Source organism: Rhipicephalus sanguineus, chromosome 2 (assembly GCF_013339695.2).
Source record: "Rhipicephalus sanguineus isolate Rsan-2018 chromosome 2, BIME_Rsan_1.4, whole genome shotgun sequence".
Lineage (NCBI taxonomy): Eukaryota > Metazoa > Arthropoda > Arachnida > Ixodida > Ixodidae > Rhipicephalus > Rhipicephalus sanguineus.
The window spans coordinates 139431270-139456881 of record NC_051177.1 but is presented as its reverse complement, the minus strand read 5'-3'; the positions used below and the strand labels follow the sequence as shown (position 1 = coordinate 139456881).

General features: G+C 47.8%; 3 protein-coding genes and 1 pseudogene across 4 annotated transcripts; 1 reads left to right on the top strand and 3 right to left on the bottom strand.

Annotated features, from left to right (window-relative positions):
- Window positions 1-9565: 9565 nt before the first annotated feature.
- LOC125757226 (uncharacterized) lies at window positions 9566-11089 on the top strand. Its single transcript, XM_049412634.1, has 4 exons — window positions 9566-9862; window positions 9921-10109; window positions 10339-10899; window positions 10943-11089. The coding sequence occupies exons 1-3, from the start codon at window positions 9721-9723 to the stop codon at window positions 10659-10661; spliced, it is 654 nt and encodes a 217-aa protein (XP_049268591.1). The 5' UTR covers window positions 9566-9720; the 3' UTR covers window positions 10662-10899; window positions 10943-11089.
- Window positions 11090-11494: 405 nt separating this feature from the next.
- On the bottom strand, window positions 11495-13855 carry LOC119383712 (putative nuclease HARBI1). Its single transcript, XM_049412633.1, has 2 exons — window positions 12935-13855; window positions 11495-12326 (listed from the first exon to the last, which is right to left on the bottom strand). Exons 1-2 carry the CDS (start codon window positions 13514-13516, stop codon window positions 12114-12116), a joined length of 795 nt encoding a protein of 264 aa, XP_049268590.1. The 5' UTR covers window positions 13517-13855; the 3' UTR covers window positions 11495-12113.
- Window positions 13856-19672: 5817 nt separating this feature from the next.
- Window positions 19673-21844, bottom strand: LOC125757376 (uncharacterized; annotated as a pseudogene).
- A 287-nt stretch (window positions 21845-22131) lies between these two features.
- LOC119381309 (uncharacterized) lies at window positions 22132-25369 on the bottom strand. Of its 2 annotated transcripts, XR_007415157.1 has the most exons (3): window positions 25105-25369; window positions 24564-25035; window positions 22132-24116 (listed from the first exon to the last, which is right to left on the bottom strand). XR_007415157.1 is itself a non-coding variant. In XM_049412635.1 (2 exons), the coding sequence occupies exons 1-2, from the start codon at window positions 25234-25236 to the stop codon at window positions 24865-24867; spliced, it is 303 nt and encodes a 100-aa protein (XP_049268592.1). In that variant the 5' UTR covers window positions 25237-25369; the 3' UTR covers window positions 24144-24864. The 2 variants fall into 2 exon arrangements, 1 of the variants encoding a protein (XP_049268592.1); XM_049412635.1 differs by lacking the exon at window positions 22132-24116 and having other exon boundaries at window positions 24144-25035.
- Between the last annotated feature and the right edge of the window lie 243 nt (window positions 25370-25612).

The window sequence follows — 25612 nt, the reverse complement described above, 5'->3', positions numbered from 1 at the left end:
TTAGTTCATTCGGACCAAATGCATGAGCAACATGCAGTTGGTCGCATCGTCATAAAGTGTGTCGGTGCATTTCTTTTAAATCTCCAGAGTTAGCCAGGGCACCCTGTATAATGCATGTTCAATAGACAAAAACTGCGTCAGAATAAAGTTGTCCGAAGGAAAGTACATTAGAGCATTAGGCCATATTGCTGACAGCAGATCCTCAACTGTATGGCAAACCAACACTCATGTGTGCTTCGTGCGGCTTGAAGCATCATATGCTACATATCGGAATATCTGGCGTCACCATTCAGACTGTACACTGAAACGTGCTGAGAGCTTACAATGGCACATACAATGCATGAGCAGGCAGCAATTTTAACAATGACATTGTCAGCAGAGTGCGTCAGAACATTATACGAATCTTATAATTGAAGTACATACTTCCGGAGTTCGGGGGACACTTAATTTGCACGTGCTTGCCATCGACAGCACCGATGCAGTTCGGGAACTGCCATGTCCGTCTGTAGCCTTCGGCAATTTGCAGCCATTTTTTGATCGTTGGCGCCTAAAATAAAACAGCAAAATGTCTTTTTCAATAATAATACCATTGTGTGTGGGCTCTGTGTCATGGGAGTGGAGACATTATGGCAAGTTGTCAAAGCTTCACCTTATCGATGAGAGGAAGTCTCAAACACCAAAAGCTGTCTACATTTAAAATCCTTAAAGTCGACAAGGGTACCATTATGGGTTTGTCGGTTCATCGTAAACTGGCTAGTAGCATAGCGCGGGAACACACAAGGACAAAGAAGTACGAGACGAACACAAGCGCTAACTAGCCGCATGACTCGCTGTACTTTCCACACACCGCAGTTTTATGTGGAAATTATTATGCTGATCGCGTATATGTGACCGCCTTTGGAAGGAGAGTGTATGATTACAAATTTTGACTGTTCAGCCACACTTACATGGGCATGTACTTACAGGCATGTATATTGACTTCAGTTTGCACCACAGCACTGAACATGTCTCCAGCATGGCCTCACGGGCCGTAGATATGCCGACACGAAATGACAGGGCAATGTCCTGTACGAGGGCTCCCGAAGACAGATACCTGGATTTAAATTGAGTTGTATATCAGTTCGCGATTCGAGGTTCCTTCAAAAGTTTCTCTTGCAACAACAAAATGAAAATATCACTGGAACCAAGTATGTATATTCAGCACAGTCACTACGTGTGGTCCTCAACAGCATTACAAGTACAGGCGTTGCACAAGAACAAAGAGTTTTAGTACTGGGGATACCGAGCTGTTGAATCTGTGTTCTTGCGTCGCATCGTACAGGTCCTTACTTTTATCAATTCGACAGCCACATACACAAAGGAACAAAAGGGCTTGCTTACACAAGCACCAGTGTCGCCATCGCTGAGCGTCAGACATCCGCTAAAAAGCAATGAGAAATCCGCCAGATTCCGCTAGATTCTAAAACATATCCGCTAAATTTCTCGCTAGGGCTTATTTTATTAAAAAAACACTGCAATTTCGTATGATAAATACCTTTATCATTCTTAAAAGCTCCCCAAAACTACGAGAGCTGAAATAACATATAAAATAGTCTTTCAAGGAGTCTAACTAGAACACTTGAGGCTTCAGTGCTGCGGTGGTCGTCATTGGTGAACCTCATCACAGATGAGGCTAAAAGTTATGAATGTTCACACTGATGAAAAAAAAAAAAACTCACAGGTCAACGAAAAACACATCGAGGTCTTCGTCGCCGCTGTTGTCGTCTGACACCATCTCCACAGGACCGCTGGTACTTGTTGAGGGACCAGACAGGTGACTTGGTTGCACATACGTTGCAGATGTCGCGATTGCACTAACTGCCGCGGGAAGTTCGTAATCAAAACAGCTTTTCTGGTGTCGCTTCAGCCCCGCTCTTACGACGAGGATGGCATTTGTAGTTTCAGGCTTCAGCTTGTTCCTCAGCTTGGATTTTACTATGTTAAGCTGACGAAATGACCTCTCTACTTCGGCATTTGAATACGGCAGCACGAGCATCGACATGGCAAATCCGACCAGCTCGGCGAACGGGTTTTCGCCGCAGGCGTCCTTATAGGAGTGAACTTCACACCAGAACGACTGCGTGGACGATATTTGCTTCCAGTCCAGGAGGGTGATTTTGCCCCACTGGTTTTGAATTGACTGCCTGTGTTGAGGATGATGAGACCGGCCTCTATTATCGAGTCCAACAGGTCCCTGCCTCTGGCGTCCGTGTAGCCGTTTCCCCACGTTCTGTGGTGCGACTTGAAGTCACCACACATGACACACTCTGCTCCGAGGAGCCGCGCGAGCTGGACCACCATAGTCGTGTCCCACCTGTTAGGTTTTGGCCGCTCATAAGTCGATTGTGCAGACGGGATGGCGCGGCACTGTACGTCGTACAAAGCTTCTTTCTCGGCTCTCTCGGCATGGTCTTTGACTGTGCAATTATCAACGAAAGCAAACTGCAGGGAGCAGCTCGCTCCCACGATGCCCCCAGGGGTTCCGGGTACGCGACCGTTCTCGGAGGTCGGCTCTTCGAGATTACAGCCCGAACGTGTGGGAAAATGCGGAGGGCAAAGATCTCCTGCTCTAGGCTGTCGCTCGAGGCGACAGCATGCTTGACCACAATGACCGACATGCGCTTTGGGCGCGCCGACGGCAAGGCAGGGGGAGTCACAACAATGCGCGGTCCTAATGCGGGAAACGCGAGGACACGCAAATTGTCTTTCCGGAACCGTCTTGACGACAGTCACCGGGGGTTCGACTCGATGAGCGTGAGAAACGGAGCGAGTGCCTCAGGTGTGCGATACAGATGTATTGCAACCGTGGGAACTCCTGAGAGCGTGGGGTAAAGAGAGAGCCATGATGGGAAAGAGTGCCAAAACGCCTCTTTAAAATGTAAAGGCGCTGCTGTCGAGATTAGGGACAGCCCAGTAGGGAGTGGCTTAACATGAGGATAAACGGATTGGATAAGGGAATGTCGAGGCGGACCACCAGTGGCCACCTCCCCTTTTCTTTGTTACCGCAAGGTACTTAAGACTGGACGGAATTCGTTTCCCTTCAGTCTAGGCTGTAATCACTTAACTGATCGATCAGTAAGACTCCGTACGATGCAACTTTCGTCTGGGCCGTAACCACTCGGTGGTCGAACAGTGAGACTCGGTTCTTCGTATGTAGCAACAGTGTTCTAGGCTCTAACTTAAGAAAAGTTAAGTAGAAGAGTAAGATGCTGTTGATGGCTCAGGGCTCATTGGCAGAGCACATGGGATAGACAAACACATAACAAACTACACGTTATCAAGCCTCATCTTGGTAACTGGCCACCAGTGTCAAAGTCACGCCACACAGAATACTCACAAGGCTAAGAACAGGACACACACACAGTACACACTCACACCTTCTCTCTGGCGGCGACCCACCATTGTGTGATCGATGTGGTGAAGCACTTAGCGTGCTTCACATTCTAATCCAGTGTAATGATCTAGACACGCTTAGAAAACAACATTTTATATTACCCTACCGACAACAATTACCATTTCACTCATCAATGTTCATCGGTAGGGAACCTGTTTTTAAACATCAGTCACTTTTCGCGTTTTTCAAAGATGTGCATGACTTTCACGTTATTTACCCAGGCATTCCGTAGCACGGCCTCCTAACAGAGGCTGCTGCTGCGGTAGTTACACTTAAAGTAAGCACCTGCCTCGCAGCCCTTGGTCTCAAGGGCGCTGACGAGGCATTTGTGCTCGTGCCATATACCCTTAGTTTTATTATTACAACAACCCGACATTCATTCTCACTACAAACACACATCACGTCACGCTCATGATTTTAATGCTTATACGTTTTACCCGCCCTAGGGCGCGGAATTTTAGGCCCATATACAGCCACGTAACACCATCATAGCTCACATCCCTTACATACTATTGTAAACCACCGACCATTGCTACACTTTTATCATTTTTCATGGCGCTCTTTGGCCACGCATGGCCCTTGCGCCATTAAAACCCACATATCATCAAGATGCTGTTGATGTCTATGTTATCATCAGTGTGCTTCGGCAAGATGTACATATGACTGTAAATATTTCGCTGCAATATACCTTCAAATTTTCATTACCTCCAACCTGCCTCCTGCTTCATCGACGTCGATCATCTCCTTGACGGGACTTCAACCCGCATCAAGGAGAAAACGAACAAAGAAAAAACATAACTCCACCGTTGACACGGCTGCACGTAAACACTGGCGACTGCTGTGTCGCACTCACCAACGCGCACTTTCACCGCGACACCCTCAACCCCACTGCACAAAACACTGGTGATGTCAATAGCACAGTGGGCGAGTTCGCGGCGCACGTAAACAGAAGCGCGCGGGCGAGCGGGCGGGTGTGTACTGTCACTGCACACAACTAGCCCGCAACCGCGCACCTCACAACGCGCGCCGCAGTGGTACGCGGTGAACCCAGGAAGTCTGCACTCGTTGTCGCGCACACGGGCTTCCTGGAGTGCGATGACGTCGAACTCGTTGAGACGGAGGTGCTCAACGAGCTCACTGTGACGGCGGCGCAAGGATCGACAGTTCCACTGAAGGATGCGCGGCCGCCGTGCACAGTTTTTACTCGCCATTGTTGGTGAGCGCTTGCTGTGTCGCCAGTGCCGCTACACAGAGGTGGCGAACGGGGGAATCAGGAGGTAAACATTCCAGCACGGCTCGGACAGCTGCCGCTAGGACGGAGATGGCGGAGACGTTCTCGCGAGCAGGAGCAGGACCAGCTGGAGGGCTTTTGCTGCCGGTAGGACGTGCTGTTGTGGAGATGCCGGCCGCCGCTGCATAAGAGTGACCCACGCGTGTAGCGGAGGTGTTAGCTGCCGTGATTCCATCCTGCTTGGCCTTGGCCGCGGTCCTGGCACGGTCTAGCGCCTGGCGGCGCGTGATTTTGCCGTTGGACGACGCAAGGATGAACGCTGCCTGTCGCTGTAGCTGCCACGAGGGACAGCGCGGCTCGTTAGAAGCGTGCATGCCCTGACAGTTGACGCATCGTGGATGTTCCGCCGTGCACGGGACGTCGGTGTGGTTCTTGCCGCAGCGCAGGCAGCGACCATTGCGTGTGCAGGTCGCTGTGGCGTGCCCGTATTGACCGCAGCGCACACATTGAAGGGGACGCGGCAGGCGAGCCCGAATCGGCCTTCGCTGCTTAAAGAGGTAGAGCTCTGAGGGCACCTCCGTTCCCATGAATGTGACGTGCAGGGAGTTTCCCCTGCGAAGGCACGAGATGACAGGAGCTGGCGAAACGATGTTAGATGAGAGTTCATCCAGCTCAATGGTCGTGTAAACACCGAAGACCACTCCTACACATGTGTTGTAGGCGAGGAGTTTAGCTCGGACGGGAACGTCAACAATTGTTTGGATTGTCATCAGCCTCGTCACGTCTGCGGCCGCCTCGGTGTCAACGGCGACGAGGTTGCGCCGGTGATTAACGCGGACGCATTTCGTTGCCGGAAAACCTGAGAGGAACGCGGCAATTGAGTCCTCGACGCGGCCAGGAAGTGTGTTTTTTTCCCGACCGGTCTGAAGATGATGGTATGGCCCTCCTGAGAGGTTGGGGGACCCAATTCCGCGCCCGTGCATTCTTGCCTACTGGCCGCCTGTGTCTCCTCGCTTGGTACGGGCCGTTCGGCGTCAACGGCCGCGCTCAGGGAGGTGACGAGCTCGTCGAAGGCGGCAGGGTCCTGAACACCGGTAGCTCCACTGGCGGTGCCGGTTGATGCGACTTTCGAGCGCACTGGTATGTCGCAGATGCTTGTGATCGCCAGGAGGGGCTCGAGGGCTGCTCCCGCGATGGTGTCGACCGCGACAACGTTGCGCTTGTAGTTGACGCGGACGCGGTGACAGCCCTCAATAAGCATCAGCTGTGAGGAGATGTTTTCCTGCGCTGCTGACCGGAAGCTGATGTTTTTCCCGGCCGGCCTGTACAGGATGGTCTCCTGTACGGAGGAGGGCCCTGGGCGTGCAGTAGGCCGTGTGGGGGGGCCGCTCTCGATAGCAGGAGGACGATGTTTCTTCCCTCCAGCAGGGGTCGGCACCTGCGGTGCACAGAGCTCCGTGCCGCTTGGGGGGCCCCTGTGGAAGGTAGCGCCGGGAACTGTTCCGAAAGCGGCCCCAGCACGCAGCTGTTGTGAGCAAAGGGGCGCGGCTTTTCTTGCGGTGCTTCATACTGCTGCCGTGTGATGTTCGTAGCAGCAGCAGACGACGCGAACGCGCTCTCCTTTGGTGGAAGGAGGGAGGGGGGTTGCCGCGTGAAACGTAAACAAACCGGCGACGAGTCAGCTCGCCCTTCCGATCGGGAGAGTGGACTTAAGCCTGCAGCATATTCCGAACTCAGCACTTCTAAAATATTTGTCCTGTATTGCGTATGTGCTGCTTACAAGCTCCATCCAAACTAAGTTAAATACACCTATCATGTTCCAGTGTCAGTCTCAGGAGACCTAGTTAATAATCATTGCTGTAGCAGTCACAAGCACATTTGAACATCTTAAAAAAAAAAACTGTTGTGCACTGATTGCCCAAAAGTTCACTCTAGGAAAAGTGGCCGGCGACACGCAACTTCCATGCAAGTTCAGATCATCTGTACAATTACGAATCAAGCACGAAAAACTGTGGTTCCAGTTCTGTGTGTGTGTGTGGGGGGGGGGGGGGGGCAAAGGGTGGCAGAGACGACGAGAGAATTAATAGTAGTCACAACAATGATTAACTTGGCCGCTAGGAGTGAAAGGCTGTCGTGTGTCCTTTGTCGTCGTGAACACTTCCAAATCACCAGTTTACTAGCACCGTCGAAGGTCGAGTTATTTTTGAGGAACGTGCTGACATAAAACCACTAAACAAAGAAGACGAGAACCTGTTCAGTCAACACGCTTTCAGAAAATAACGAATCGTACGTGCCCATTTATTGCTCGTTGGAGGAACTATCTCATGTTTTATTGATGTTTTGTTTTAGCGTGCAGCAGAATGTTTCAGCAATGCGTGCACAACCAGCGATGTACTTAAGTAGCATACACACCATAGTGAAGAATTCACTCTCGGCGTGGCGCGTTCTCCACGACGGTCGAACCCACCATCTCTGGCGTTCGTCCTCAAGGATGTTTTGAATTAATATCGTCTGTTTTTTTTTTTTTTTTGAGCAGCAGGAGTCTTTTTTGGCGCTTTGTCAACACGATGCTTAACAGCCACAAAGAATGCAGCCCAGCATGACCCAAAAGTACAGTGGCTAGAATCAAGAGGCTATCGCAATCGAAAGCACCGCATAGTACCGCTAACTGCGATCGTTGCCAACTTCTCGAAGCGAATCACTCCAAATTGAGTCATCGTTGCGCAGCTCTGCGTGTACGAATTGGGTATATTTATCAAAATAATTACAATGACTGCAGCTGTGCTTTTTTTTTCAATATTTGATTACGTTGAAGCCCGTAAAAACATTTACTTTTGTGTCTTTTATTTTGTTATTACATTGCCAGTCAGGCAACGCTGCGAAGGGCGGAGCATCAACTGTCCGGCAAACCGGCAATGTTTGGCTGCATGTGTCTCGAAACGTCGTACGCCGCATGCCGAACATCCGATGCCGCACGTCGCATCGGATGGAAAATCGTACCGTCTGTCTCGGCCTTAAGCGAGAAAGTCCGAATTTGCAGCGTCCGAATAAATGGTCGGCAATTGTGTGTGTGTGTGTGTGTGTGTGTGTGTGTGTGTGTGTGTGTGTGTGTGTGTGCAGGGTTTGTCCGACAAGTACTGTCAATGATTAAATTGTAAAGTGTCTATACCTCACAACAGCTAGCACCACTTAATGATGGTGGAGGGAAAAGATGGCTTAGCACGTGTAGTGGCACTGTCACTTTCTACCATCTGGAAAGTAAGGAGATACCTTTCCGTGAAACTCGTTTGCATTTGCCGTGCCAGCCGCAATGCAGCGCACGTTGGAACATCAAGTTTTGTGTGAAACTCGACAAATTTTAAGTGGAAACTTGCTATGATAAAGGCTTTTGGTGATAATTGTTCGTGATAACGTCAAGTGTACCGGCGCCTTCAAGCCTTTTTAAAAGGTCGTAAAGAGGTCAGCGATGAAACCCGCGCTGGACGGCCGTCAACGACCATCACCGATGGCAACGCGCCAATCCTCACCGCCTTCGCCTTGACGCGCCTCCTGGACGATTCAAAGGTGTCAAGGGTTCCCCAGCTGCCCTGCACTCCTGACATCGCTCCTCCAGACTTCCTTTTGTTTGCGCGCTTCAAAACTCTCACGAAAGGGCATCATTTCGGAACAGTTGACAAAGTCAAAGAGGCTTGCACCGAGGCTCTAAAGGACATTCCGCAAGCGACCCACTTTTACGCCTTCGACGCTTGGAAATCTCACTGGAAGCAATGTATCGCCGCAGCAGGAGCCTCTTTTGAAACCTTTGTGTTTCACTGATCTGATCAATACATCTTTTTCAACCTACTCATTATTATCACTTTTCGGACATACCCTGTATAATATATACAGGTTGTCCCACATAACTTGAGCCAAGACTTTGAAAATGAAAGGCACTTCAGAGACAAATGAAACAAAACGTATAGTACTCGCACTAGCATATAGATACTCAGGCTATTTTTTTATTTTCCCCTAAACTAATTATTTAATTATTTTTAATTACTGAATTTTTTAATTATTGGCTGAAACCCAAAATATGAACACTGAGCTGTAGAGCACTTTTAGAAACCACGGACTGAATTGTTTCCTGTACGATACGTCTCGCGCTGTTATTTTTTCTGCGTGGTAAAGAAAGCTCGCGAAATTTGAAAAGAAGCCACGTCCCGGACCGCGAGCGCACTGCTATAGTGCTGCTCTCAAGCGTGCAACCGGTGAACAAGGTCGCCTTTACTGCCTTGGGGAAGCGACAGGGTTCTTTGAAAGTGGCCGATGTTCGGACGTCCGTCTTTCGTTGAATGACGGTGCAAATGCGCGCTGCTGGCCGAGCGCTGCAGAGATAAGCGTCCAAGACGGATAAATAAACACGAAAATAGCTTTATTGTCTCTTTTGAACTTGAGATGCGTAAAAGGAGGCGACGACGTGAAGCTAGTGACGGGTGGCGGTGGGTGGGCGAACGGCATGAGGAGACTTTTTTTTTTTCAGTGATCGGTGCTCGTAAAATTAAGGGCCAAACAACGAAACGTTCCTTTCCTTAGACCGCTTCCTCACCTTACGTGAGGCCTCCTTACAGCCAAGTACCGACGGAGGAAGCAAGCGTACTCTGAAAGCTGCCTTCACCCGTCCTCGCGGGAGGAATGGTTGCCGCGCTCCTGCGTTCGAGATTATCGAATATAAGCTTTGCTCACAAGCGTTTATTCCGTAGAAAAATGTTGGGTCACCACATCACTTCCAAATTGAAGTGTTAATATAGAGACGCGTGTACGCTTTCTTCCAACTGCGATTACGAAATGTGAAAAGCCACCGTAGTCGAGCGCAAAACGTGGTGCGTTCTAGCAACACTGAAACTCCCGCCTCTTTAAACGCTGTCAGTCTAAACGCGCTTCACGAGTCAGACATGCCTGCGAAAACACCCTTCTCCGAAGACGAGAAAGATCTCGTCCAGGACCTTGTGCTGAAATACAAGACCGTCATCGAAAATAAGCGTACGGACGCAATATCCATCAATGCAAAAGCCAAGGCATGGGAAAAACTGTGCACGGAATTCAACAGCAGGCCCTTTGTGCGCCCCGGGACGTCAAGCAGCTAAAGAAGCTGTGGGATAACATGAAGCAAAGGTGGAAGCGGGAGAAAGCGAAGCAAATTCGTGACGTCCTCACTACAGGTATGTTTCCCTTCTCTGTAAAAGGTCGCCGGTGCTACGAGTTTTGGGGTATTTGCAGGAGGCGTCCCCCCACCACCGCCTATGGACGAAAGGCTCGCGCAGATCGAATCCATCGTTCCGCACCTGACCACGCGGGTAACAAATCCTTTCGACAGCGACCGCCCGCTTGCCACGCCAGCAGCCCAAAGCGCGTCGGAAATTCTGAACGGGATGATCTGTGAAAATGGACCAGCTGACAGTGATGAAGGTATGTCGCCTTCTGCGAACTCGATAATAAGGCCACGGAGGTAGAAACCTCTGCAGGCAACGTGAGCGTTTCTAGCACACCACAGGTCACGAAAAGCGGTTGTGCTTACACACTGTCGTGATGAGGCAATGCATGCAGATTCCTGTCCGATTTATCTGCACTGCCACCCTGTAATGCCCTCACATTTTTTTGCTTGTCTTTCATGGAGGAAACAACACTTTTATTGCAGACCGAACAGAAGAACTCAGCCAAACCGACATAGCAGCTATGCAGTCAATGCTGCAGAGCTCTTGCACACCATCCGTGGTTGGTGAAGATAGGTTATGCTTGGACGATCCCGAAGTCGATGCGGACATGAGCCAAGAGGAAGCTGCTGAGCCAGGTGCACAAAGTCAAGCGGCAACAGCTGGGTCAAGTGTGCGGAATGTCCGCGGAGGCAGGCTGTCTCTGTTGCAGCACACACTCGACGTAGAACTCGAGGCTCGCCTTGATGCTATAAAAGCAGATAAAAAACATAAAAAATGGAGCACAATCAAAGAATGCAGTGTATGAGAGAAGAGCATGAGATCAAAATCAGCACCTTGAAGGAGCAAAGAAAAAATTGCAACATCCAGCACAAAATCAAGCTTCGGATCTTAAAAGAAAAAGAAAAAGTACAGCAAGTGAAGCAGGCGTTCCTAAGAAAACAGCTGCAGGCAGCAGACTCTCAATAAAGGAATACCTGAGAGCATATTTTGGAAACTTGTCACATTAACATGCAACAGCAAGCATAAGTATATTTCTTGCAGTTGTTCCTAAGTCATCAAAGTATATTTCTTGCAGTTGTTGTTAAGTCATCAGTTGTTTTCACATTGTTTTGGAGATAACAAGCCAGATGTCTCAAATGTTATATTTAAATGTCACCAAGTGTAGTGTCTGAATGTACATGTGCCTGTTCAGCTGATGTTTTGAAGTTTTCATAAAGTCATTTGAAGATATGAGCTGTGTCATGTACACCTTTCATTTACTGAAACGCCACAGCGGTGCAAGTAACACTGCTTGGATAAATGCATGCAGCACTCTTTAAAGTCAACCAGACTGAAGAGAGACGATGTATAGCAGGAACATATTTTTTTGAAACAGCTCCTGAATGTAGATTACTTCAGGTTTGCACTGGACCCGTGTGTTCCCAGAGGAAAAACACCGGCGGATGTAGCAGCTGCGTACTTGCACACGAGCAACAGTGTCGGGATCTCCTTGGCTAGGGTTGTCAGGTAAATTAACGTCGGGGTCTACTTCATCAGAGAGTGGACATGGGTCCCGACGCAAACAGGCAATGTTGTGGAGCGCTGCACATGCTGTTATGATAGCTGCAGACCGATCAGTGTCCGTCAGCAGCTTTACCCGTAGGCATGCGAAGCGCCTTTTCCACACTCCAAATGTACGCTCCACACTGTTTATTTTTATCTGGCTTTTGTTGTACCTGCACCAAACGAGAGAATGTGCAAATAATGCATGAGCAACAAGCTATATGTGCAAAAGCAATTGTGAACATGTCAAGATACAGCCACTGATACGTCATCACAATTATTAGGAAGAAACAGTTCTTTGTTTTTGAAGACAAGAACTTGGGTGTTCCATTTTAAATGTGTTTTAATACATCCTGTGTTATTGGCATGTGCACATCATGGGTACAGCATGCTTTTCGATATAACAAAGAATGGGCTGTGGGACAGCAGACAACAAACCTGTTCAGAGACTGCAATAAAGAATGTGTATGCTTGTATGGGAGCAAATTTAAAATTTAAGCGGCTTGCGTCTAGGAATACATTTTCTCTTTTTGTTTTTACAGTGGGCTTTACAGTTGCAGGTACTTCATTTGTTCCAAGAAATTTTGACGTTTATGTTAAAAACGGCAGGTTTTCAATCTAGTTTTCATAAGGGACACTGCAATTTTAGTACTTCGAGTACTAATGTGCCTAGTAGCGCACCTATTATAATTTCCATGCTGAGGTGCCTGTGCTGTTACCTCTTTTCTGCACGTGTTTGAGGATTCCTGAGTGGTGTTATGAGGAATGGTAGGTACGCATACCCCTGGTCACCAAGGAGAACGCCAGGTACAGCCTTCCGTTCGTGGAGTGCCATCACTCTGCTGTTGGTGAATATTCTGGTGTCATGCACGGACCCAGGCCAACTGGCAACTACATCAAAGAATTGGAGCTCGGGACCAGTGATAGCCTGTGAATCAAGTATTGTGCATTTCTTGGAAATACTTGCACACAAAAGCAACAGCCATGTTTCAATGTGTGCAACTTGAAAAATTTTAAAAATGTACACTTCACCACCACATACCCTCATGCAACTGTTAAGCACACTGTGCCCGGATAAAAAGTGGCTAATACAACAGGCATTCACAACCCTTGGTTTTTATCAACGTACGTGACAGTTATGCAATTTAGATCAGTGCATTGATGGTGCATATTTACTGAAATTTATTTGCTTAAAGTTGCTGATGCACAACATAGTCATGGGTGCGACATTACTGCTTATCACATTACCATGTTCAACGCGAGTTAAGGTACTTAAAAAATGGCGATTAAAAAGAAAGTCACATTCAATACAGTACCTTCCTCAAGCTGTAAGTTTCATATGTAAAAGAAAAATTAGCAACAGACAGTGGTACCTGAATGGCGTGTATTCACCATGGGCATGTGCAACAAAAGCAACCCTATTTCTACAGCAACGGCACAGCTTTGAAAACGTGCGTCTATACAACGCTGTCGCAAAAGTTACACACATGGAACAGGTTAAGAAAAGAGACAAATGAGACGATGGCGTCACTTTACCTGCACATTAAATGAGAAGTATCCCTTGCGGTTGCGGAAGACCTCGGCGTTCTCGCCTCCAGGGCTCACAATCGGGACGTGTGTGCAGTCTGTACACCCCGTTACACCTGGAAACAGGCCAATTGCGTAGAAGCGGGCCATCACATTATTCGCGTCTGCTGCATCGGGGAGTCGCACATATTTGGGAAACAGACGCAAACATATGACCTGGGTGATCTCCCAGACAGAACGCGACACATACTGCTGTGAGATGCGCACGAGGTCGCCAACCACTGTCTGCATAGCACCAGTGCCGTAAAACCGAAGCGTGATGAGCACCTTCAGCAGCGGTGGGAGCGGGCTTCCCCTTCGGTCCGTGTTCTTTTTCAACTGTAGTTGCGACATGATCGCAATGACAGACGCCTTGGTGAATCGGAACCTGAAGGCGAAATCTTCTTCATTGTACAATTCCATGAGGTTGACCGCATCGCGAACTATCCTCAGTGCCGGTGAATACCGGTAGACCTCTCCGAATGCGAAATGACAAGCGCGGTTCAAGAAATCCGTGAAGGCAGGCGCACTCCCGTCCGTCCACGACGCCATTTCTTCTTTTACTGCGCGGCGTTATATATATTAGCGGCGTCATGCCGGGCACCGTGCACGCACGCTCGCGTCTCCCCGCAGAGGTGGGGTGGGAGGGTTGCCTCGGAAACAAGCATCACGTGGGCTAGCTGTGAGGTGAAGCGCTCGTTCAGGGCCAGGAGCGGACCTAAGGGCGCACGAAGGTAGCCCCAAAGCAACCTTAAGCTGATGAAGCGCCAAGGAAGCCTTCACCGAGGGCTCCTCAGTGAGGAAGCTTTCAGAGTGACATAAGGCGGCCTCACCAAAATGAAGGCTTCCTTACTGAGGAAAGGAACGTTTCGTTGTTTGGCCCTAAGCCGCGATTACAAAACATGTTCAAAGAGGTCGCCATCTGCTGCAATACAACTCTGGCATCTCTTTATCAGATTTTCCGTGACGTTCTTGACCATGGTTTCGGGAATGGAGTTCCAAACTTGTCTTACTTTTTCTTTTATATTACCTGATGTTGTGGTTGGTGCTTGGTATACCCGACTCTTGACGTACCCCCAAAGAAAAAAATTAAGGGGGTTCAAATCTGGAGACCTTGCTGGCCAAGCAATGGGCCCGTGCCGCCCTATCCACTGCTGTGGGAGAACTTCATCCAGCCAATTGCATGCTTTGCTGCTTCCGTGCGCAGGAGCTCCATCATGCTGATACCAGATAGCTTTAATCCTAGCCAATGGAACTTCGCACAGAAATATTTGAAGTGGTCTATCCAAAATATCGTTGACATATCGTTCGCCTGTAAGTGTGCTGTCGAAGAAGACAGGTCCGATTATAGTACCACCGTAAATGCCACACCACACATTGAAAGACCACTGATATTGGTGACGCGCCTGCCAAACCCAGTGAGGGTTCTTGTCACTCCAATAGTGAGCGTTGTGGATGTTCACTTGAGCATTGCGCGAGAAGTTAGCTTCGTCAGTCCAAAGTACCTTGTTAACGAAGCCTGAGTCTTCTTCTGTCTTGATTAGGATCCGGTTTGCAAAGCCTGTGCGATTCTGGAAGTCGCGAGGCTCCAACGCTTGGTGCAGCTGCAGGTGGAAGGGATGAAGTTGTCTCTTTAGTATTCTCCACACCGAACATTTCGAGACACCAGCTTCAGCACCCGCACTATGGACACTTGCCTAGGGGTCTGCAGAAAACTTGGACTGGATATCCCTCTCCACTTCCTCGCCCAAAACTGAAGGTTTGTGCCGTTTCGTAGTAAATGTCCCATTCTCTTTGAACGTTTCATATGTACGCACAATGGTCATTGAGCTTGGCCGCGTACCTGGATGCCAGCGTTGAAACAGCTTAACTGCCTGCCTTCTGTGTCCGCGTGATGCACCTAGGGCCAGAACCATATCCGCTCATTGCTCATTCGAGTACGGCAAGTCAGCTGCTTACACAGTCAGCTGTTCCACCCTTCCCCGAAATTTTTAAATTTTGCTTGCGTATATATACACGCACACATACAAACGCACGCACGAACATACATAAAGTATGGTTGAACCCCCCCGAAAAAATTTCTGGCTACGCCCCTGTCTTGGGACCACGAACAGCAACTGCGCGAAGGATGACTCTGACCGACAAGATAAATCTCCATACTTGTCACCCCTGCTCAGCCTGGCCGCCGTGACTGAACATTGGTGTTTCTTTGCCTGTGACGGAACAAAAAGAAACCATTCAGCCACTCGCGCTGCCATACATAAAATTTCTCTGAGGGCGATTGCCTTCTTGCTCTTTGATGAAACAGCAGCGTGGAGCACCAGTGATGCTCTAGTTGTGCATGTTTTTGATGCGCCACAGTGCCTTTGCTGTTTCTCTGACAGAGAACATGGCCACTGCCACTTTTGGTTTTCCATTTAAATTCCTGGGCAACGTCAGCTTGCACAAGGATGCAGATGCGGTCTTCAGAATTATAAAATATGACATCCGAACTTCCGCGGCGGAAAAAGTTGCGATATTCAAGAGGCAAATTGAGGCATCCGCTACCACAATCCATCTGAAACTAACGGTGGCTTTGAAGCGCACATTAACTTTATTGGTTGTACTGTGCGTGAGGAAAACACTAAGGTCAATCCAGCACAACCACAACTCTAATTAAGTGAGCGTTCTGCGCAGCTTCTCTAATAAAATGGCTTGTTTGAACACTGGTTGTCTTGTCTAAGAAAATAGCTTATTTGAACGCTGACGGTTCAGCTGCATTGAAAGATGTGGCGTTTTTTTTTTCTAAAAGAGCCAAATCCAGAAACCAAAACTCGCCTAAATATCACGGGAACGTAAGGCACGCTTAAGTGTCTTTCACATTTGAAACGTTTGCAATAAAAAGTCGGCAATTCCCGATTGTAACGTGTACTCAAAAAATGGGTTTCGAATCAGAAGTGAGCTAAATCCTGCACGTGTTTGAATTAAACCAGCGCTGCGTCAACAATCGTGCCCAAAAAGCCAACATGGCCGCATCCAATCCGTTTCATTTGTGGCCTAATTGCTTTGTTACTGTGCTTTCGCTCCACGAACAACTCCGCAATGAGTTGCATGGTAAATATTGACAACTAGCCGGATGCAAGGAACACGTCTCTAGCATTGAGGATATGTAGTGTTTTATGGCGTAAGGGTCAGTTGTGGCCAAAAAGCGCTAATACAAAGTATATTCTGTAAGCAATGATGGGTGCAATGACAATGGGTAAAGGCAAGATGGCTGTTAAGTGGCCTGAAATACTGTGCACTCAAAGTGCGTAAACCGTATAACCGTTAAAACCAAGATGTGAAGTGTCTGCAATGAATCTAAAAGCTGTGCAATGAGAAGAATAGTACCAAGGAGAAGTGATGCTGGGCACTGGTGTCTAAAAATCCCTTGGTTTACAACGGGCCGTAGACGCGTGCGTTTAAGATGTTGTGGCGTAGAAACATCCTTTTGCAGATGATTTGCTATGAATGTCTTGCACAAATAACTTCTGTTTCGGTATCTTTCAGGAAATTTAATAGCGATTACTGGTGAAAAAGCGCGTCATTTCCTAAAAACATCGCGGGATGAAGAGGGATATTTAAGAAGTGTCTTTTTTTCTTGAGGCTCGAGCTCACTACACTGTAGTAAGACGTGAAGCACAGACAGTGCCTCCCTGCACCTACCGCAGGTAGGAGTTTCATCTCTAGTCGGAAGATAGTTCTGCGTCCCGTAAGTGTGTCCTTTTCTCAATCTCGAGAACAGGACATCAGTTCGTCTAGATTTCGTAGTGGGGGGCCAGCGATCTATTATCCAGCTCTAGAAAAGCTCGCAGTTTAAGCCTTTCATAACCTGTGCCTCATCACAAGGACATGCATCCAACGTAGAAAGCAATTGATTACGGAGGAAGTAAATTGTCAAATAGCTGCATTAGTGACCAGGAACTAGCCAGTAACTCTGTCACCATGGGCACAATGTGTGTGGAGCCCCGGGTGTCCTGTGTATGTTGCGACATGCCGTTCCATGCTTCTCCACATGTCGGTCAGCAGCTCGGCCGTGCCATCACTGATGGCTGCACAGATACGTCCAACGTAGTAAGCAAATCACTACGGAAAAAGTAAATTGTCAAATAGCTGCATTATTGACCAGGAACTAGGCTGTACCTCTCTCCAAGGTACTGCCTTGCCTCTCTCCAAGACCAGCAAGAAACGAACAGTACGACTTTGCATGTTTTCTGCATCAGTGAACAAACCGGGCCCTCCGTGACAGGAGAAATCTGATTCGGTCTTGAGCGATGCGAAATTTACGTGAAAATACGTGCCAACTCGTGCTTTCAATGATAGCCCGCAGCGTACACATATCAGCTTCGTGAGGTTTTCTGTAGCCACGTAGGTTAGTTAAATGTTATCGTCTGACCTTTTCAGTTGAAACTCACCCTGTTTTATTTGCATATAGCATTCGTCAGTGTTCTTGTAGTACATGAATCCCATAACATTGTACGCGGAAAGTCGCGCGGGCTCGCGATGTGCTTTTCTATAACTGAGCAATCTCAAATATGCGATACCTTGAGATAGGGCGCTCTATCCTTTGTAAGAAAAGCGCTCTTATGAATCGTGCGAGCGACGTTTTAGTCATTCGAGGACGCGTCCATTCCACGGCTATCGTGAAGCGATCTCAACGCAGTGTTTCACGTGCGTGTTGCTTTCAGTCAGCGCTGCGCCACTTCGTTTAGAAAGTAAGGTATTCCTATTGCGTCTGAACTCGGGGCAGGCGTTTTAGGCGTCACATGAAAAAATATATTTAGTGTTTTAAATGCGAATGCATTTCTTAGTCGGGCTCCCTCTCCCATAGCAACAGCTGCCGGCACGCGCGCTTATCCTCGCCCCTAGCAACCGGAGCAGGTGGTGCGGGCGGAGTAGCGGAGAGTGAGTAGAGAAGAAGAGTGCGCTCTGGCGTGTGAGGGCGCTCGCATCGTGGGCGCTCGGCGAAGCTCCCGCGTGTGTGGAGAGAGTGTAGTAGAGTGTAGGTGCAGTGCTTCACCGCTCCTCTCGCCGTTAGCTCTCTCTCCTCCCTGCGCCACCGCCTCAATGCAGGCCCACCGAATAAGGGTTAAGGCCGAACCCCATAAGCGCGAAAATGCACGCGACAGTGACGAGCGACGAAACAGGACGTTCGCGCGATCGCCCAGTTTTTCACATTTGGAAACCGTCGCCCATCGCCCGGAAGTGCTGTGCTCAAGCAGCCAATAGCGAAGCACCGGAACAGGATGTACATCGGTGACGTACTGCCGGTTGTTTTCAAGTGTTTTTTGGTTTTTTGACTCGCGCTTTCCGACGCGCGCTTTTCGACGCGCTCAATACAGCTACAACATGACCAACGGCGACGAGCGCAACGCGTACAATGAGCGCCTCATTGACGTTGTCGAGCGTGAACGAGCCTTATGGGACCTCAGAGATAGGAACTACAAGTCCCGCGCGGTCACTGATACGGCTTGACGGCACGTCGCGACAGTGATAACTTGACAGGATCCACAGGTGAGTTGTGATGTTTTCACAATGTATACGCTGTACGTACAAGCGACGTAGTACACGCCAAAACTAACGAAGGTGTTCGGCGCTGGCGCGGTGTACAACTCTCAGTGATTTATGCGTAGTTGTGGAAGTTAAAGCAAGATGGAAGAACTTGAGAGACACCTTCAGGCGTGTCCTTGAGGACCGGACGCGAGCGATGAAGAGTGGGGCGCCAGCTGACGATGTGCTGGACGACTCGACAAAATGGATATTTTTTACTCGCCTGATGTTCCTGAAAGTCACAATGGAAGGGACGCCGTAAGTTTGTAATCAACATTTTTACGGCAAACGTAGCATGCAGAGAAGTTAACTTTAAGCACAGGCATGAATTAAGTGAAATAAAATGTTCACGTGAGTCGCAGCTGAAAACCTAGCGTTACATGTTGAAAATTATGCTGAGAGACATACGACGTTTTACCTTATAAGACAAGTGGGAATTTAGAGCCCCTGCCTCCTCGGGAAACAGCTCCATGTGATAATCAGACATCGGAGCAGCTTCTCGATGGCATGTACGTGGAGAACGAGGTGGCCGTTGATTCCCGAGAGGCAGCGACAAGAGAACCATGTGTAGATGCGAGTGTGCGCCCACCACCGCCAAAAAAAAAAAAAAAACAACCCCAGGCGTTCAAAATATGATGAAGAGGTAGAAGGCCTGTCAAAGTTTATCACAGAGAAGCCAGATGAACACGAACGATTTGGCGCATTTCTTGCCGAGAAAATGAGACGTGTGCCTTCGCACCTCATTGATGTAATGCAGCTGCAGTTGCTGCAGACCATTGCGCAGTACACAAGCGGGGCAACTGTAGTAGAGCCTATCGATTAACAAGTACATCTGTAATAATTAATGCTGCGATAACTTGACAAGCCATTCTGACATTTCGTTGCTCATATATAGTATGATAGTAGTATCTGGTTTGTTTGTTTTTTTTTGCGACATAGACTTGCCCTTAAGGCATAATAATAATAATATCTGAGGTTTAACGTCCCAAAACCACGATATGATTATGAGAGACGCCGTAGTGGAGGGCTCCGGAAATTTCGACCACCTGAGATAGGTGGTCGAAGTACACAGGCCTCAAGCCCTTAAGGCATAATACTTGTGTATATTTGTGTTAACTGTGCGACGTTAGGCCAGTGCTGTGTATGAAGTGAAGAAGTGTCTTGTGGAACGTGTTGTCATGTATCCATCGGTAATAACTGTTTGTGTCACTGTAGCGAAAAACAGCTTGCAGGAGATGACGGGAGTGTTCCGACTGTAGTCCTTGGCATGTCCATGGGGTTTAACATCTCAAAACCACAATATGATTATGAGGGACACCACAGTGGAGGGCTGATATTCCATACAGCGGATAATGCACCAGGAAAGATACTACTGCTGCGTAACATGTCATTTATTATGAGTAATTGTACGAGTTCACGTAGTCATGTTGCCAGCACTGTGATATTGCAAATATTAGTGGTATGTACAATCTGTGCACCATAACACGTTTGCAAACTGCTTTTGTTTGCTCAAGACATTCAAATGGTGCCTGATACTTTGTCATGCTGCGATAACGTCACTGATGTGTTCATTTGAAGAAACATGAATGAGATATCATTTATGAGTTTACACATGTACACATATTTTTTACACATGTTGTAAACTATGCAATGTGTTTGTTTTTTATTCTGTTGCAATTTTTCTATTTTGCTATACATTACCAGAGCACAGGTGATAAATTCTGTCATAATATTCACAACTTAATTCATATAAATATTTCCTTCCTATGTGCTGCTGTGCAATGTTGAGCATACCACGTTTGCTTATCACTGTTGATCAAGGAATCCTATTACAGAAGGAAATGTGCAATAAAGTTCTGTTTTGGAACTGTGTACTTCAACCCTCCTCAACAAGCTTGCACGAGCTACGTATCCGTGCAGCTGTTCCCATTGTCGCCACAGTCCAATGCAAAGCATGCTATATATTAAAGAGGGGTTACGGAGGAGGAGAACACCAATGTAGGACCTCGCTGCCAAAGCATCAAGTCGGTAGCCCTGAAAAGGGCCGTTTGTGTCGATTATGTTGCCGGTGCACTGGCATGATTTAGCCACTCGAAGCTTGATGTGGGGCAACTCCGGGCAGCTTCCATTGCCAAGGCACTTGGCCTTCATCGCTGAAGTACGTGATGAACTCCTGCCTGACTGCATTGGCCACTTTGGCACAGTTGCGGGCGTTCGGCTTCTCCAACCCGAACACTATAGTGCTCTCTGGTCCTTGTCGTCAGGCACCACCGCTCACAGTCCCAAAGGTGTCTTGGAAGTCTGCGTAGCCCGGAGGACAGTAGGTTGATGCAGCTTTGGATGACAGGAAGTTGTGCAGCACGCATGTAGCCTTCACGATGGTCTCCACATTTGTAGGCTTCATGTTTATGCGACTCTCTATATCCGCCAGCGGGATACGAGAATGCCGAAGGCATTTTCCACACAGCGCCTGTTAAAAGAGTAAAAGAAAAAAAAACATTTCTGTTGTAGTCTACCTAGAGCAGGGAAGTTACAGTAATTGCAAGCAATATAAATGTTTCACAAGTTGGCTATGCAAAGCGCGATGATATCTTATTGAAAAATCAATAGCACATTTATTTATAAGGGAGAATTCTTGCTTTGTTGAGAATCACTCTGATAGGTAAGAAACAATCGCTTCAATGAAGCATGCACAGATGGTGGTGTTTTTCAGTACTTGCGCTTAATAACCTAAAAAGAACTTGGGGTAGATTAGTGCTTGATCCTGAACTGATTACAAGGCAACTCTTCCTTGCCGCAGCAACCGTTGCACAAGGAAATGGCACATAGAAACACCAAAAATAGATTTCTTTACCACACCTCAGTTGCTCTACCCCGAAGACGTAAAAGTTAAGGCAATGAACATAATTGAGCTCAGAGTTCTTTATGTGCTAACAGCACAGAGTTCTTTATGTGCTGGGTACAGACCTTGCACGACTGAGGCGGTAGTTGTAGATCACCTCCTCAGGTGCAGTCCGGCTCCCTGGCAGTGGCCTCATGAAGTCTGGGCGCAACTGGAAGGCCTCATCGCCAACGAACACGTGAGGACAAACTCTTCCTGACCTTGGGAGCGTGGCTGCTCGAGGTAGGCTGAGCTCGCCCTCGTCGTTCGCCGATAGGAGAATCTTACAAGATTCCCCCATCACTAAACCTCCCAGGTGCACCCACATTCACCAGCCTGAACAGGTACTGCTGTCAGCCACAGCCATCAATACAATGGAATGGGTTTCCTGAAAGCAATGAAACAACTGTCGCAAACGTACTTACCATCATATATGCTTATATTGCATAGCACTTAGATGCATTAGTTCACACTGGCTCAAGTGTTCTAGCTCCCATTTCTTTCGTTGCAGCTTCTGCACGCCTAACCTGACAATTCGATCCCCTAAATATTATGCCCTTTAGAGTTATTAAATGCGAAGCATTTCTTAGCGAACCTCTGGCACTTTGAGCGTTTCTATCTAAGTATCTATCTATCTATCTATCTATCTATCTATCTATCTATCTATCTATCTATCTAGCCGCCTACGTCTGGGTGCTCTCATGATCGCCTCCTTAAATTGGTGTAGACCAAAATTTGCATGGGAGGGTAAGAGGATTTGACGAATATGATTGCCGGGTCATGACATGAATAACGTTAAAATCATGTCGCGTACGTCGTCAAACTCTTTCCACTAGACACGTGTGGCATATACCCGTTTACCACGGGCCGCGGTGTACGGGTATGCGCCACTGGTGATTGTCAGTTTATATCTACTCAGGAACGGCGACAACAGACATAAATGCTAGAGCGTTAAGGAAAACCAACATCGGCAGCGTTGACTCAACGAATGGAAAGAATGAAAATAAGGATCCCAGCAGGAATCGAACCCAAGCATTTTGCGTGGCAATCAGGTATTCTACCACTGAGCCACGCCAGGTCTCTAAATTGGTTTGGAAAAACAGCCTACGCAGGCATAATATCGGTGCAACGTCAATTGTGGTTGTGGTGCTGGCTATCTAATTTTACAAGAAAGGAATAAACACTACATGTTACTCCTACGATGTGTACTCCTACGATGCAGGCATCATATCAGATTAACGTCTGTAGTTACATGTGTTGGCTCCGCTTTTATAGCACTCTAATAAACATTACGCCTGTATTCCTATGATTCAGCAAGCTATATTGAAGCATTGCTCGACCCCGGAGGAATACATTAACAAACGTTACATGTGATATCCACATCAACGCATCGTAAAGTGCACTTTGTCCACCAGAACGACACAATGTCCTCTTCATTGCTTACGAGGCTGGGCGATGGCCTCATGCTGACCGAGGATGATGCCAGATTGATTGAAAGCCATTTGTAGACTAGGCTAGGTAGGCCACATACGCCCAAGTAGTCTACGAATACGACAAACACCATCCACTGATGTTGGTCCACGTAGCACTATGCAGGCCTACCAGCATCGACGGCCTATACCTCACCAACGCGAAGGGTGACTTCGGGTTCCGACATGTCGCCGGCTCTGTCGACAGACAATTTGTCGACGAAATGACCGAGGCATCCATGAATTCCAACAGCTCTGCTATACCACATACTTTACTACCCATGGACCCCTCGTCACCACGATGACGACCGGATCCTATAAAAAGTCATGACCAGCTGCTGGTGCTCACTGATCATGGTGATGATGCCCTTGTTCAACAACTGTCAAGAACTTCTTGCACACATGCACACGGGTTCGTGAAACGTGCGTGCATTCTCGGGACACCTATTTGCACTACATATCAGCTTACAGCTTCTGGTGTTGGTAATACCCACGTTGCCATTGGCAGCGTTGCCCAACCGTAAACAACTGGTTATATAACACATATGCGGCCCTTCAACATATATATGTGTGTATAAAAATTACACAAATCTTTAGCGTCATTTTGTAACTTGTCGCTCAGTAAAAAAAGTTACGCCACAGTCACCTACCCGCCGCAGGCTTCGCATAACATCGACTCCCACGGTACGTGGGATCTGCCGAATTTTCTTAATTGTTCTAAGTTTTCCTTTTTTCGTGGACCGTGGATCTATGGAATGAGCTTGATGGGTCTCTGCGCAGACTCTATGCTCAGCAATTTGAAAAAGAGTTGCATAATCATGTATTTTTGTTTATTGTGTTGAACATTTGTATCCACTCCTGGTATGTCTCAATAACTGAGATAGCAGTATTTGTAAATAATAGTGATAGTAATAAGTAGACAAAATATCAGGTGAAAATTTTGGTCTGTAACCTGCTTTGAATGCATTAGGCATAGATTCGCAATACTCTTGTTTAAAGTCTCAGCCTATCCTCTCCTATTCATAAAAAAATAGATGACCCTACAGCAGCAAACATGCCACATGCAATGATGCAATTTCCTGTTGCATACCTTGTAATTGAAGTACATACTTCCAGCGTTGCGGAGCCACTTGATCTGGATATGCTTGCCGTCGACTGCTCCCAGGAAATTTGGGAATTGCCAACGGCTCCAGAACCCATCGGCGATTTCTCGCCAGTCTTGTTCTGTTGGTGTCTGCAAAAACAGTAATTTCATGTTTGACACTATGTTGTTGCAACCATAACCTGGTGAACGTACTCCTGCTTTTTTAACATTACGGGCCACCCTTTCCTATGCATGCGATATGGTATCACATCACACAAACCCCACACCATGACATGTGCTGTAATTTACAGAGCCATATCAAACTTCTGTCATTTAACTTCGCATGAAACATGCAACCCAGAGGCATAAATAAAAATATCTTTCAACAAGCTCAAGGAAGTAATAGGTAAATGAATTTGATAGTGCCACAAGCAAAAACGCAGCTTTTGTGTTCCCACTATTCGAGCTGACATTAACTAGACCTGCTCTCCAGGCACCCTACAAAAGCTATTATGAACACCCCTGGCAAGGATAAGCAAAAAATAATGCGCATTACAATGTACCCATCGCTGCACCTGCTCTATGCTGTATGCATACCTTCATGTATCCAGGGGACAAAACCTCCCACAGCACAGTGCAGGTTTCGCTGATGACGTTTCGTGCCGTCTCGATGCCCACACGGAATGCCATGGCTGCGTCCCTCACCAGCATACCAGAGGACAGGAACCTGTAATACAAATCTCAACGTGCAAACGCGGGGAAGTGTGTCAAGACGTGCGTGCAATCCATGCATGCGCTGCACAATACTTCGAAGTATGTACAACGACCGCACATCACGAACAGAGACTTCCTGACAAATGAAAAGCTGTACAGGCACGGTTACGCAGTCAAATTGGTCCTACCGCAAAGTCAGCGCTAGGCGCTCGCCAGAAGAAATGGGCTCCCTCGATGGGCATTTATCCTTTGTCAGCTCCTTTCGCACCAAGCCGTGCAGCATGTCAAAGGTATCCGGCGACATCCGGTAGTACATGTAGAACAGCGACTCGTCACCGTTCTTCACGTGTTTCATCTGTAAAACACAGCAAACGTACGTATATTCAGTCTCACTATTGCGACGCGGTTGTCTGGCATTACTTACCGCCGTGAAAAACTCGCTGTCGTCCGCTCGCTCTGTCCATGTCGGCCGGACCCAATACTTTCTCAGGAAAGCCCGCCGTCTCTTGAGAATGATGAGCAGCTTCAGAGCAGCTATCTTCCTTTGTCTCTCCATTTTACGACGTCGGAAAACGAAGCAGGTCGACAGACGCGCGCAAAACAATGCAGACAACTGCTTCTTTCGCTTTCGCGCCGATGTGCCGCGGAACTACGACGTCCTCTCGCGGTCGCCGCCTCTCCGCCCGAGTCACGTGTGCACAACGAAGAAATAACGTAATGATATAAAAAAAGGTGCTGCAAGGCAATAATAAACACCTGCCATTCTATTATGCAACAACATATTTTATTTTTACATTGCATATTGCTGACTACACACCTCTTTTGGTACGAGTAGACGGCCTCATGCCAGCAACAGTGGAGTTTCCTCGCTGAAGCCGTCGCGCATGCGTCGCGCGAATGAGGTTTGCCAGCGCAAGCGACTGTTCGCGCGA